General features: G+C 62.4%; 1 protein-coding gene across 1 annotated transcript; it reads left to right on the top strand.

The window, feature by feature from the left end:
* The first annotated feature begins 445 nt into the window (after positions 1-445).
* On the top strand, positions 446-8,285 carry LOC101634718 (cytochrome c-type heme lyase). The gene is made up of 7 exons (XM_004689844.2): positions 446-567; positions 1,045-1,186; positions 3,112-3,260; positions 4,298-4,446; positions 5,089-5,208; positions 6,604-6,690; positions 7,062-8,285. Exons 2-7 carry the CDS (start codon positions 1,075-1,077, stop codon positions 7,258-7,260), a joined length of 816 nt encoding a protein of 271 aa, XP_004689901.1. The 5' UTR covers positions 446-567; positions 1,045-1,074; the 3' UTR covers positions 7,261-8,285.
* Positions 8,286-13,465: the final 5,180 nt, after the last annotated feature.

Below are 13,465 nucleotides of genomic sequence, written 5' to 3' on the forward strand. Positions count from 1 at the left end.
GCTGAGGTGGCGGGAGGGCGCAGCAGGCCAGCAAGTGCACACCCTGCCAAGGGCGCTGGGGCTGGGGGCGCAGGCTGGCTGCACTTAGGGCTCTCCAGAGCCGCCCCCGGGGCTGCGCACGCCCTGGCGTCTCTGGAGTCATGCGCAGCATTTAAACCCACCCGGACACCAGGTGCAAGAGCGGCGCCAAGGCGCCTTCAAGGCAGCCTCTGAGGCGCCGGGCAGGCCCAGCCACACCTCTGGAGGCCTGGGCAGCAGCCTCAGCGCTCCCGCCCCGCAGCGCCGGGGGCGGGGCCCAGAGCCAGGTCGAGGGCGGATTGGCCGAGGCGGCTGGGGGCGTGGCCGCTCCCGCGCGATTCACGCGCTCCGTCCCTCCGGCCGGCGCCCCGCCTCCCGCGCGCCAGGAAGTCCCGCCTTCGGAAGAGGAAGTAGAGGCTGCTGAGAGCGCCGGCGGTGACCCTGGCGGCAGCGGTGACCCGGCGAGGGGAAGGCGGCGGCGGCGGCGGCCGATCGCTGCCGCTCAGGGCTCGAGTGGTGTGAGAGGCGGAGCCGCCGCCCAGGATTCAGGTGCCAAGGGGCTGTCAGGCTGGGGCCGCTGGGCGCTGGGGTCGTGGGGCTGGAACAGATGGGGCGCGCGGGGATCGTGCGAAGCAGACGGGCTGCGCCCTGCTCTCGCCGGCCTCCCTGAGTCCCTTCCCCGACCCGCAGCCCCTCTCCAAGCCGCGGGGCGGGAGGTGCGAGGAGTCTGGGCTCGTGGGCCCCCCTCTCCGACCGTCACCCCTTAGCACCCCTCCGGGGCACCGCTGTGGCGAGGCTTCTCAGAGACCCACCTCACACCTCTGGACACATGCCCCCCCGGCGGGTGGTGTAGAGTTGGGCCATGCCTTACCCAGACGGGGCAAGTGGGAAGGCTGTCTCTCCGCGTGACTGCCCTGCCCGCGCAGATGGAAGGAGCAGGTTGGCAAGATTAAGCTGTCAGGGGAGAAGTGGGAACGCAGCCATCAGCCTTAACCCTTCTCTTTGCTTCGGCACGTGTGAATTTAGAGCCTCGGATCGATCACCTGCATTTCAGCCATGGGATTGTCTGCTTCCACCCCTGCTGTTGCAGTTCAGACTGCAAATGCTGCGGAGGGTCAGACGGCATCCCCACCCGCAGGATGCCCAATGCATGAAGGGAAAATAAAAGGTAATCTCCCCTTGGTCTCGAAAATAAAGAGAAGCCACGAAAGGTTGTTGAGGGCAATGCAGCATACATGCCAGGCAGACATCGAGGCCTGGGAATGAAGAGACGGGGCTGGGTCCCAGGAGGCAGCGACGGTAGGCAGCTGCTCTGAGTCTCCACCCATCACCTGAGAGCTGGTGACTACCCTGACTACCCCGGATGTCGGCTCCCACCCCACACTACCTGTGTCTCCTTCAGCGTTGTCAGCCTCGGGGGTCTCGCCCATGTAAAAATAAGCCATCCCCTGCGGATTTGCTCGAGACCGCTTAGATTGTTCACGTAAAAGTCTGGTCTGAAGCCACCCGACATGTGGCTTCTTGTTTCAAGACCTGGAGGGAGCAGCCACCTCGGCTCCCGCCCTGAGCGCTGACCCTTCCTCGCCTTGTCGCCCTTCATTCCAGTGCTCAGTCAGCGAGGGCTCATGCGCTGCACGCGCTGCCCGTGTGCCGGCAGCGGCGGGCCCAGGTTATGCACTGAGACACCAGTGGCATATGCGGCAGACGGCTCCTTTGCCCACTAGAGCTCACACGTTCGTCCTCAGTCCTTTGTGATGGGTTTTCTCACGTCCTTATAGTTAAGGAAACTTACAAATCACACAGTTGGTGAGTGGGAAAGGCAGTGAACATCCCGTGATCTTGAGCCCGCACGGGTGCACACCCTCCCGGGGTCCTCCATACAGGAAGAGATGAGCCAGGTTCGGAGGCAGCAGGTGCCTGCCAGTTCCGAGCGTCCCCCGGGGGGGTCACAGGCCCTCTTTCTGGTTGGATTTCATTTGCTGTGCGCGCTCACCCAGACTCGTGCAGGCAGGTGAAGGGGTCACTGGTTATATAACGTGAAGAATGTACACGACTTGCAAGCCCCAGCTTGGACCCATGGCCCAGGGCTTTGCACTTTGAATGGCAGTGAGAGGAGAGCAGCAAGCCCCCTGCTCGCCAAGGGGCAGGCGACGCTAGAGATGAGGGGCTGCGGGGGAGAGCAGAGGCAAGGGCCTGGTGTTCGTGCAGGGCGCCCAGCGTGCAGTGCAGTCCTGGCCTTGCGCCGCTGCCGGAGACGAGACCCGGTTGCCCAGCAGCCGTCTTCCTGGCCCGAGGCGCTCCTAGGCCTGCCCCTCTCCCAAGTCAGACCTGCCGCTCAGGCCCACTGCTTGGGCCTTGACCACCCTTCTCTGCAGCTCTCCGAAGGTCACGCCTTCCCCTGAGGTGGCGTCGGGGCCCCAGGTGGATCGTGGCATGTTCCCTTCCCTTCTGCCTTCTGCAAACTCCTGCTACCGAGTGCTGGGGTGGAGCCTGGGCCAGGGAGCGTTTCCTGCCCTCGCTCTACTCGGGCACAGCACGAGCAGCGTGGCCTTGAGACTTGTCTCTAGCAGCCTTGGAGAAGGCCCCCCACTCGCTGTCACCTCCTGTCCCCAGTACCCGAGAGGAGCCCTCAGTAACCGAGCTGGGACTCTGTCCTGACTGGGCCTGGGCTTGTGTGAAACTGACGGACAGAGTCGAGGAGCCTCAGGGAGCTGCACCTCCCCAAACACCCTCTCAGCTTGCTCTTCACTGGCTCACAGCTGCCCGTCCCGGTCCTTCAGCCCTTTCCTGGAACCCGGGCATGAACCGCCCATTCTCTTGAAAATACTAAGATCGGGGGGCGGGGTTGTTTGTGCCGGTGCCCTGACCTAAGCGAATGAGAGCCCCTTTCTTTCAAAGGGAAAGTAAATGCACAGGACCCTCGGTGTTCGGGGTGTCGGGAGGTGGCTCACGCAGCTCCTGGCAGCTATGCTGGAGAGCTGACCGCCTTGGGGGTGCTGGACGCGCTTGCCCTGTCGGCTGGAGGAGCCGCCGGGCGCCTCACCTGTGCCTGTGGTCACGCTGTAGTCACGCTGTCCTTCTTCCTGATTCCAGGCTGTCCAGTGAGTGCGGCGCCGGCGCAGCCAGCCTGTGAGCACAGAGCTAGCTCCGTGCCCGCCCACCAGGAGCGCGCCTACGAGTATGTGGAGTGCCCTGTTACGGGCGCTGTGGCTGACCATAAGGACCTGGATCCTTCTAATCTGGTAATCTGCGCTCGGCCCTCGTCTTGGGGCTTGTCACACGGGGGCAATTCACAGACCCCCACGACAGACCACAGACGGCTAGGGCTGTCTCCCACCCAATGGACAGGTCTAGAACACCTCCTCAGTGCGGTGTCAGCGCGCTGAGGCCGAAACGGCGAGTAGCGGCGCCTGAGGAGGCTGGGGGGTGGGGCGGTGGGCCCGAGGCGCGGTCCGCCCTGCATGTGCCGGTGGGAAGCGGGAACAGGTAGGCGCGTGGGACACACAGATGCCATCGGCTGTGCAGCGGCCTGCACATGGCACCAGACAGCGCGCAGTGGCATGCCCTGCGATGAGTCGGTGCCCGCACGTGCTGTGGGCAGAAGCCTGTGGCAGCGGTCGCGGCCTCTCCCTTTCATCCCGTCAGTGTCTGATAGGTGAGGAACAGCATGTGTAGACGCCTGGTGATATGTGAGCTACTTTGTAGGACCAGAGGTTCTCAGCGTGCAAAGATGCCAGCTGTAGCGACTTCTCCCAGGAGCACATGCCAGCCTCCTGGCATCAGGAGACATGAATAAAGGGGTGGATGGAGAAACCGGGGACCACACTGGCGTCTTCTGCAAAGGAGATGCCTGGGCCTAGATGCTGTTTGATTTGCGGCGCTTTTATTTGCTGGCAGCGAGGCCCAAGCCGGCCGTGCAGTGCTGGGCGGACGCGCGCTGGGGCCACGGGGCGGTCAGCACGGCAGGCTGTGCGTCTCCGCTGTCGCGACTGCGCCCCCATGTCCGTAGCTCAGCTAACTGTGGACGGCTCCCGCCTCCTAGCCCCTGAGGAGAAAGAGGCCCAACACTTAGCATGATGTGTAGCTACTGCTTGGAGAAGGCTCACAGCAGGGAAGCGCCTCTCCATGTCTTCGCAACAGCCCACTCGCCTGAGGGGTCTGGAATGCCGCTGGCGTGACAGGGCGCACGAGGCCAGTCGCTTGCCAGGAAGTGGCCCGTGTCACGCCTGTGTCTGCTTCAGACATTTCCGCCACTAAAGCCAAACTGCACCGCGTTTAGATGCCGCCTCCGAACCAGACCCCAGCCCCGGACCAGCCGTTTGCGCTGTCCACTGCGAGGGAGGAGTCCTCCATCCCCAGGGCGGATTCAGAGAAGAAGTGGGTGTACCCTTCAGAGCAGATGTTCTGGAACGCCATGCTGCGGAAGGGGTGAGTGGGCGAGCAGGCCTGGCTCGGGGGCCCGGCTCGGGGGCCGCGTGCGATCGGCTGCTCAGCAGACCGTTGCCCAGGTGCAGGAGTTCCGCGAGCTCGTCGCCCTGTACCCAGGGTGGGCGTGCGGGGCCCCGCTGTTGCTCAGGGCTCTCCGAGCAGCAGCCAGCGGGGCTGTGTCTCTCGACCCATGATGAGGCTCCCTGTGGGAGTGGGCGATGCGGCCACAGAAGTCGAGCGGTCCCCGCACGGCAGGTGCCCGCCGGACACCCCGGCGGGGCTGGCGGCCACTCCCACAGCAGGGCGCTCCCGCTGGCCCGGCCTTTCTGTTCTGGTCCACCGGGGCCGGCAGCTCCTCTCGGTGCTCCCACTCGCGTGTCCACGGCACCCCGAGGGACACCTGGGTGTCCTGTGGCCCGTCGGGCTGGCGCACAACTACCCTCAGATTAGCGGGCAGAGTTTTTGAAAGGACGCTCGTAGCCGGACGCCTTGGAGGCCGTTGGGGTCACTCAGCCGTGCGCTCACTGCCAATGGGCCACGCCCCTCGGCCACGGCCTCGAGATGCGTGGGTGGTGGCGGCCTCAGTGACGGGGCGGGTGGCACTGTTGGTGACTGTCATCGCGCCCACGTGCGCTGCCCTAGGTGGAAGTGGAAGGAGGACGACATCAGCCAGAGGGACATGTACAACATCATCCGGATTCACAATCAGAACAACGAGCAGGCGTGGAAGGAGATTTTGAAGTGGGAAGCCCTTCATGCCGAGTGAGTGCGTGTGGGCCCTTTAAAGCGCGTCCTTCCAGCATCTTCCTCAGCCCTGCACTCGGAACCTTCTGCTTGAACAGTGTCGTTGCAAGAAGACGCTTCCCGGAGCAGGCGCATCCGTGACCGTCGTGGCCGCCGGGCGGGGGCTGTATGGTGGGTGGTGACATTTCCTGCGTGGCGACACGCGAAGGTGCACTGAGTGGCTTTGCCAGGTATTCTGTCGGTGTGTGACCAGGCCCCGGGCCAGCTTGGGTGTCAGTGACGCGGCCAGACTTCCCCGGTCACTAACCACGACCAGCCGCCATGGCGCCCGCATGGCTCGTGCTGACGGCTGCTCGCCGGTCACTCGCGATGTGGCTGGACACACGGAGGAGGGGAAAGGAAACAGTTTGGCTTCAGCTCCCTCTGCAGCCATTGGCCAGTCTCACCGAGGTGAAGTCCGCCTCTTAGAGATGCACGCCACCGTCTGGGTTGGGGCTACTTCTTGGACCCCTTGAGAGGAGATGCCAGTGACCCGCTCCCAGAGAAGTAAAGCACCCCAAGCTTGCTCCCCTGGGGTCCCTTGCACTTGCCTTGGGTCTCCCGCCCTCCTTGGAGCCCCCGCAAGGCTGAAGCCTGTCTGACCAGGCCGGCAGCTCACAGAGCGGCCCTCCCTCAGCCATGGCTCATGGTGGCGCTGCTGTCCCCCAAGGCAGGGAGCAGGCAGCTGGCCCGGTGAGCCCTCGCCACGCATCCGCGGGGAGGACGCGCAGTTCCCCGCAGGGCCTCGCCTCCCGCGGCCCGGCTCGCCTCCCGGGGGGCTGGCCCTGCGTGCTGGCCCTGCGTGCTCACTTTGACCCGGGGCTCACCGGCACTCACCTTCCTTCTGGAAGGCCTCATCGTGGGCAGCAGACGAAAGGAGAATGCAGGCCTCCCGCCGCAGAGCGCCTGTTTGCTGTGGCCTGCCAGGTCAGGCTTTGGGCCTGCAGTGCGAACACCTCTCGTTTATGTGGGCATTTTGTTGCCATACCCAGGTCCAAAATCAAGCCTACCAGTTTCACCAAACAGGAACGTCCTGCTTCCAGACAGCAGGGGCACCGGTGTAGGACGCTCTGCTCTTGGGACAGCCCGCTGAGAAGGGCGCTGCCCAGCCTGACCTGGCTCTCCCGGGGCTGCGCGGCCCGTGCCCAGGAAGGGCCTGGTCCCCGAGTCTGCAGAGCGCTGCGCACGCTGGGAGGATGGGGCGGTGGGACACGACTGAGCGCGCAGAATAAAGGCCTCGGGCCCACAGGGCTGCTGCTTGGACTTGTCCGGCCGCTCCCTGCACGCGGACACTGCGGTTGGTCTGGAAAGGGCGGCACGTGGTGGTCAGGGGCCAGCGAGCTCATGCCGGCTTTTCTGCTTTGACACTTCCAGGGAGTGTCCCTGTGGCCCCTCGCTGGTCCGGTTTGGCGGTAAATCGAAAGAGTATTCACCACGGGCAAGAGTTCGCTCCTGGATGGGGTGAGTGCAGCACGCATGTTCGCGCGCTCCAGGCTTTCTCGTGGCAGGGAGACCAGCAGCCTCAGAGCTGCCATGCCGTCCTCGGGATGTTCCAGCACTCGCCGTCCAGTGCTCCTGCTCCCACACTTTGCCACAGGGAGGGGCGGGCGGGCCGGGCGGGCTCGGGGCAGCTCCCAGCTGGCCCTGTGGTGGGGCAAGCTGTCTTCTGTGGGGCAGGGGCTGCCCAGGCTGGGCCCATCACCCAGGGGCGTGACCCCGCCCCCGCCCCGAGAGCGGGCGTCCACGGTGCTGCTTTTCGGTCTTTCTCGCCGGCTCTGTGGAGGCTGAAGGTACCTGCAGGTCTTGAGTGCTCACGCGCATTTTCATTCCAGGTATGAGCTGCCTTTCGACAGGCACGACTGGATCATCAACCGCTGTGGGACAGAGGTCAGGTACGTCATCGACTACTACGACGGTGGCGAAGTCAACAAGGACTATCAGTTCACCATCCTGGACGTGCGGCCGGCCCTGGACTCGCTCTCGGCCGTGTGGGACAGGATGAAGGTGGCCTGGTGGCGCTGGACTTCGTAACCAGCGCGTTGTTGGAGATGGGCAAATGCCAGCTATTTTTTTGCAGAGCGACACATTAAACTATTCTCCCCCAAAGTGACTTGCGCACCTGGTGTCTGGGAGCGTCAGGTGGGTGTGGGCACTGGTTCGTCCTTAGTGAGCGGAGGCCAGGCGCGCCCTCTGGCTCTGCGCCGCGGCTGGCAGGGGAGAGCTTGTTGCCATCTCCTGCCCTCTTAGCCGAGTGGGCACCGTCCTGGCGTTTCCCTCTCACGCAGCTTTGCGGTGTATTTCCTCTAGAGAAGCCTGAGGGGCCGCTGAAAAAGCCCTCTGAGAAGCGAGCTGCTTTTCCTTGCTGTTTTCCCGTGGCTACTCGAATAGACCCGCGCGCCCACGTGGGGTGACCAGGTCAGGTATCTGAACTCACACTCTTCCTTGCCAGTAAGTTCCTGGGCTTTCCCAGTGAGCGGCCTTCAAGGCCCTGCGGTGACAGCAGTGACCCTGGAGGAAACAGACGCGGGCCCCGGGCGGCTCTCAAGGCTGAGGCTTCCCGTGCTCCAGTTTCTCATTTATTTGCATGTTAGAGCCTGGAACTTCGAGACGGTTTCCTTTTACTGCCCCTGGCTCTGGGGTCACCAGCTGGCCTCACTCGTGGCGCCTGGGCTTTGGCAGAGTCGCCACACTTGCCCCCCCCAAAGTGCCCCCGCTTCCCTAGCCTGGATCAGGAGGGCCTGGCTGCAGCATCGCGCACGCCCCTCTGCTGGGCTCCCCAGAGCCTTGCCGGCTGAGGGACGAGTGCGCCTGTGTGGACTCTCAGGACAGGTTTCCGGGAGCGCCGCTGCCAGCTGGTCCCTGGGCCCGCAGTCCAGAGCTGGGAGCCACGCGTGGGACGGGCCGCAGGGCGTGTGCCTTTGTGTGTGAGCTAGGCTCAAGGGCCGTCACGGTACACCGGCGGGGTTTGGGCCCTGGGAGACGGCCACGTGGTGTGCATTTCGTCCTGGGATCCGTTCTTTGTGGAACTTTAAAAACCACAACCGGAAACGTCTGCATTTCAAACTGTTTGCGTATTTTAAAATAAAGTCAATAACTACCAGGTTCTGCAGATCTTTTGAGAGTAACTCAACACTTAATAATCGATTGTTCAGACAGCAGAAATCTTTGCAGGCTGCCGGAGGCCCGCTGCCAGAGCTCGCCTTTTTCTCCTCCACTCACGACACTCGTGCGCCCGAGGGAAGGAAGTTCTGGATTCCTGCAGGTGGCGCTGAGCGAGCGGTGGAGCAGGAGTTGAGAGAAACGTGGCAGGCCACCAGAACGTGGACACAGCCCTCAGCAGGGACTCACCCCTGCACAGAGCTAGAGTTGTCCGTGAGAAAAGCCCCTCGGCCGTCAGGCTGAGCTGAAGACGGTTACGGCTTACCCGCCTGCTGTCCCTCCTGCAGAGACCAGGGCAGCCTGATTTCAGAGCTGCTTTGTGAGGGGTTGAACTTGATCACCTGCGGCCATCAGCACTCCACTCTGGGAGGAGATTTCATTTTATGACTTCAGGTTCATTTTGGATATTGTCTTCATTTCAGATCAGTACCTCAGAGCCAGAACAAACTGCTGTGGATCAGGCTAAGTGTGAACAGACAAGTCGGGGATTTGATCTAGGCCTGGCACCTGCATTCAGTAAATGTCCACGTCTACTCTGCCTCATGCTGGGACAGACACGTCAAAGGTGCGGCGCCTGCCACAGGAGCTCGGGCCCACGGAGGACAGGCTTGAGGCCGGGCATGGTGCTCGAGGACGCAGACAGCCGCCCCGGGAACCCGCTCGCCCTTCGCTTCCTGGGTGAGCTGAAGGTTTCTGCTTCCCCCAAGAAAAGGCGCCACAGCACGGTGGGCGTCTAGTGAGGCCACTTCCTGCTTTGTGGACACCATCTTCCTCCGGCGCCAGACTGCGGGGACCCCGGGTCTTCCCTAAGGGCACTGATCCCATGCGTGAGGACTCCACCGCTCGGCTCTTACTACCGTCACTTTGGGGGCTCCATTTCAACATGAATGGGGGGAGGGAGACCACAAACACTGGACCATAGCACTGACCTACTAGAGTTCTTTGAAGGTGCGAGCTGGCGCCTGGAAGCACACAGGACTGTCAGCCATCACCTCATCAACAGGAAGGGAGCATCCAGGCCGGAGGCACAAAGCACTGCACCAGCACTGTCTCCTTGACCTGCCTCTCCAGGAGCCCTAGGGGACAAGCAGAGTCGCCCGATTTAGTCAACCACAGAGGTTGGCGGGCGCCCAGCTGCTTGCTCCGAGCAAGCTCCTAGCATTAAACCCGGTCGAGGAAGGAGTCGGCTCGCAGTCTTGGACCTTTTAAAACAAATAACAGCAGGTGGCCTTGGCTCCCTCGAAGTGCGAATCCCACTTGGCCAAACCGAAGAGATCGTCAGGAGCCGGCTCGTCGTCTGAAACAGCTCGTTGGTCCTCACGATCCTGGTCCGTGCAAAGTTAAGATGGATCCAGAGTTAGGACAGATGTGGCCGGGGATGTGAGGACTAAAGGGATACCTGGAGTTATCTCAAAGCCAGGGATTCCGACAAGATTGCGCCTTCAGATGACACGATTTCTCAGGGTTACAGTATGAGCGACAGAAACGGTCTGTTTATTCTGCGTGGAGCCGAAAAGAGCAGGCCTCGTAGCCGTGGGGCTCACTTCCCTCTGCTCCCTGCCTGGAGGAGCAGCCACAGCCCTGCTGCCAGCTGCAGCCGGGGTCCCGCATCACGCCGCAGGTAGTCAGCGGTTCCGGGGTCCCGCATCACGCCGCAGGTAGTCAGCGGTTCCGGGGTCCCGCATCACGCCGCAGGTAGTCAGCGGTTCCGGGGTCCCGCATCACGCCGCAGGTAGTCCAGCGGTTTTGCCGCTCGTGCCAGGTGCTGGGGCGGACAGTAACATTTCTGAAATCTCTTGGGGAGCTTGTATCTATTCAGAGGTGAGGCGAGAGCAGGCAAAGCCAGTGTACATGTGTAGCTAGCTTGTGTGTGACGCTTCGCCATGCAGTGCCACGGACGGACTGCAGGAACGGTGACCACTGAGGGGTGTGATGGGACGGCAGAGATGACGTCCTGATGAGCTGAGCGCGGCCGGCAGGCGGAGGAAGTGTTCTCCAGGGCTCTGCAGGGCCACTGGCACTGTGCTGGCCCACATTGAGGGCAAGGCGACATGGCCAGCTCCCCCTGCCGCTGCAGGGATGCTGCCCTGAGGCGCTGGCTGCAAGGAAGGGGCCTCCCTGCTGGGCTCCTGCCCCCTGGGCCCCGCTTGGGTGAGCCAGCAGCTGATGGGCACCCTTGGAGGTCAGAGGCCAGGCCGGGGGAGGGAGGGTTTGAGCCAGCGGCTCACCCCTGCGAGCGCGGGTGTGCGGGTCCCCCCTGTGCACCCAGACAGGTCGTGGAGCAGGTGCAGACCAGGCTGGAGCTGGGAAAGCGATTCGACGTGAGGTCTCGGAAGGGGCCGCACCCCTCCCGCTAACTGGCTTTGCCTGTGTGGAACCCCACAGTAACCCTCCACTTGGCATAAAGGTCATTTTACACTGGAGACAGCTGAGGTTGCAGAGGCAGAGAAAAGCCTCCTGGGACTTTCCCTCACCTGGCTGAAAGCAGCAACTTCTGGGAAACAGCATCGAAAGTCTCACTCCTCCCTGTGCAAACAGGTGCACAAAATTCCTCACCTCCCCTGTGTCTCCTGAAACACTTTGTCTTTCTTAAACCAATGTACTTTTTCTTCTGGTAGAAGCCATTTCTTTGCCACCACCCCCTTTCCAGCCTAAGTTAGATACATAAACCTTGGACTTGAAACACTTAGGAGCCAGGACTTTCTTCCCTTGGCTTCCGTTATGTGTAGGAAATGAGCCCTTGTCTCCTCAAAAGCTGTCTCTGGCCAGCTGCGTCCACAGGGCCCAGGGCCAATAGGCGTCAGAGGGGCGGTGTCGCACCCTGCACCCTGTGAGCCAGGAGGGCAGCGCCTTCGAGTGGAGGCAAGAGAACGACAACGCTTTGCGCCCTCTAGTGGACACCGGGCGGCTCTGTCCTCTCGTTTAACTCGAACGGGCGCGGGAACCAGACTCACCAGCCCTAAGGCCTGAGTCATGGTGAGTCGACTCATGGTATGGAAGTAGAAACGAAGGAAGGAGAGGACTTGGCGTCCCGCAGCCCGAGTCCAGCTCGAGCGTGGCGGCCCCCACACCATCTGACACTCCCCGGAAGCCGGTCGGAATCCGGGGTGAAGGGCTCAGCCTCCCAAGACCCTCCCCCTCCCCCCACTTCAGACTGGGTCGGCTTTAGGGCGGCTCATGAGGCAGGAAACCAGTTTACCCACTAGCTGGCCGATGGACTGCCAAGGAGATTCTTCAGCAACAAGCGCATGGGAGAGTTGTGGGGGCACCGCGAGGGCCGAGCTCCTGCGCCCTCCAGGCGGCCGCTCTTCCGGGATCTCCACCCAGAAGCCCGCTGGGCCCTCCGCGGTTTGGAGGCCTCACGGCAGCTGTGACCAATGAACTCACTGGCCCCGTGAGTTGCTGGCGGCGGGCGGCGGGCCCTGTAATCAGCTGGCTGCCCTCTCAGGCCAGCAGCGACCCTCAGGTGTTCTCCAGAAGTTGCCTTCATCAAGGCACAGGAGGCCCCTTCAACCCCTCAGCACCCTGGAGCTTGTGAGGCTCTGGGGACCTGGAGCCGGTGCTGTGGTGAAGGCCAAGAGTGGATGACAAGTACCTGGTCATCGCCACGTCCTAATTAGAAGGCGCTCTCCCGCCAAAGTAGGCCTGTGGGTAGGTGAGTGCACAGACTCATCTGTGTAGCCCACAATTCACCGAGCACCTACGTTGCACGAAGCACTGGGACTCTCGGCGCCTGCGCATCGCATGGGCAGTTTTTCTATTCTCCCAGGACGGGTCACAGCGGTTGACCTTGGCTCATCTGTCTTTGTGGTCCCGAAGCCAGAACTGAGTTCCCGGGCACGTCTTGGTGGGACAGATGGCTGGATGAATCCATTAACCAAAACTGGATGTGACCACCGGATCACAGCGGACAGGAAGGACCTTGAGAGGAAACACTCAACAGTGGCCCGGCGCAGAGCTTGTCTGCAGCCACGCCCAGGGCCCGAGGGAGTGGCGATTCAGTGCGATTGGGGGGGGGGGGGTGCCAGCCTATTTTACAAAGAAAATAGTGTTCGACTGAATAAGAAAAGCAGGGAAGGGCACTGGAGGCCCTTGGAACAGAAGTGCAGAAGCCTGTTCTAAAGCGGGGACGGGGGCTTTTCCTCTGGGCCAGAGGTGGGTCACAGCCCAGGGTAGGTGTGGGGGACAGTGGGGTTGTGCAGCCTCTGTCCCGTGGGCCAGGGCAGGAGGGCGGCCATCATCTTGCAAGTCCTGATCTCTGCAAGTCTTCTGTGCAGAGACTTGCCTGTGAAAGAGGTGTATTTCCCAAGCAAAGTGGAGGTGGGAGGGGCAGGAGAGCAGAGATGAAGGGGTGGAGGTTACCCAAGAGGGAGCAGCGGGCCTGCCTGAGGAAGGAGGTGGCCAAACAGGAGACGCGCCAACAAGGCTGAGCCCCAGGGAAGCCGTGGCGGAGAAAAACGAAAGGAACATGCAGGGCCGGGGCCGGTGCAGCTGGACACCACCTCGTTCCCCCAGAGGCACGGCTGTGCTGGGTCCTCAGGACGGCTGAGACCCCTGCGACACTGCGTGAGGGCACCAGGCTGCGTGGGGGTGCAGGGACAGCACATCGTGCAGTTTGCAGGTCGGGCACCCTCTCCTATGTGTCTGGTGTAATAAGCACACAATGGGTCTTCTTGGAGCGTAAGGATGTCCCGGAAGCCGCACGGGCTAGAACCCAACGTGATCGGCCCTCTAGCTGATACTCGGATTCAGCTGGGCACCACAGCACATTCGGTGCCCACACTTGAGTGGTGCAAGGTCCCCACCCCTCCCTTCCCACCCTGCCAGCTAGTAACATGGTCTGTGCCCCAAGACGCTGGTTCTCGTTACTAGACTGACACCGTCCCGGTGAGCCGGTTGCTCCAGGCTCAATAGATTTTGGCACAATTGAATGTAGAGAATCTTTCCCTTCTGCACCTCTTGGGGGGTGCTCCTCTGGTTGGGGTGGCGCTGAGTGCCCCTTGGCGAATTTCGGCCCACACCAGGCCAGGGGTCTACACCCGAGGACCACTGTCTGTGGTTCAACGGCTCCACAACA

Source organism: Condylura cristata, unplaced genomic scaffold (genome assembly GCF_000260355.1).
Source record: "Condylura cristata isolate star-nosed mole 26May11 unplaced genomic scaffold, ConCri1.0 scaffold00027, whole genome shotgun sequence".
Taxonomy (NCBI): Eukaryota; Metazoa; Chordata; class Mammalia; order Eulipotyphla; family Talpidae; genus Condylura; species Condylura cristata.

What these genes read in the sequence shown, in the direction of transcription:
- LOC101634718 (XM_004689844.2), top strand. Translation starts at nt 1,075, where the DNA reads ATGGGATTGTCTGCTTCCACCCCTGCTGTTGCAGTTCAGACTGCAAAT. An exon ending in GCATGAAGGGAAAATAAAAG is followed by an intron (nt 1,187 to 3,111) that starts GTAATCTCCCCT and finishes TCCTGATTCCAG; the next exon opens with GCTGTCCAGTGAGTGCGGCG. An exon ending in TGGGAAGCCCTTCATGCCGA is followed by an intron (nt 5,209 to 6,603) that starts GTGAGTGCGTGT and finishes TGACACTTCCAG; the next exon opens with GGAGTGTCCCTGTGGCCCCT.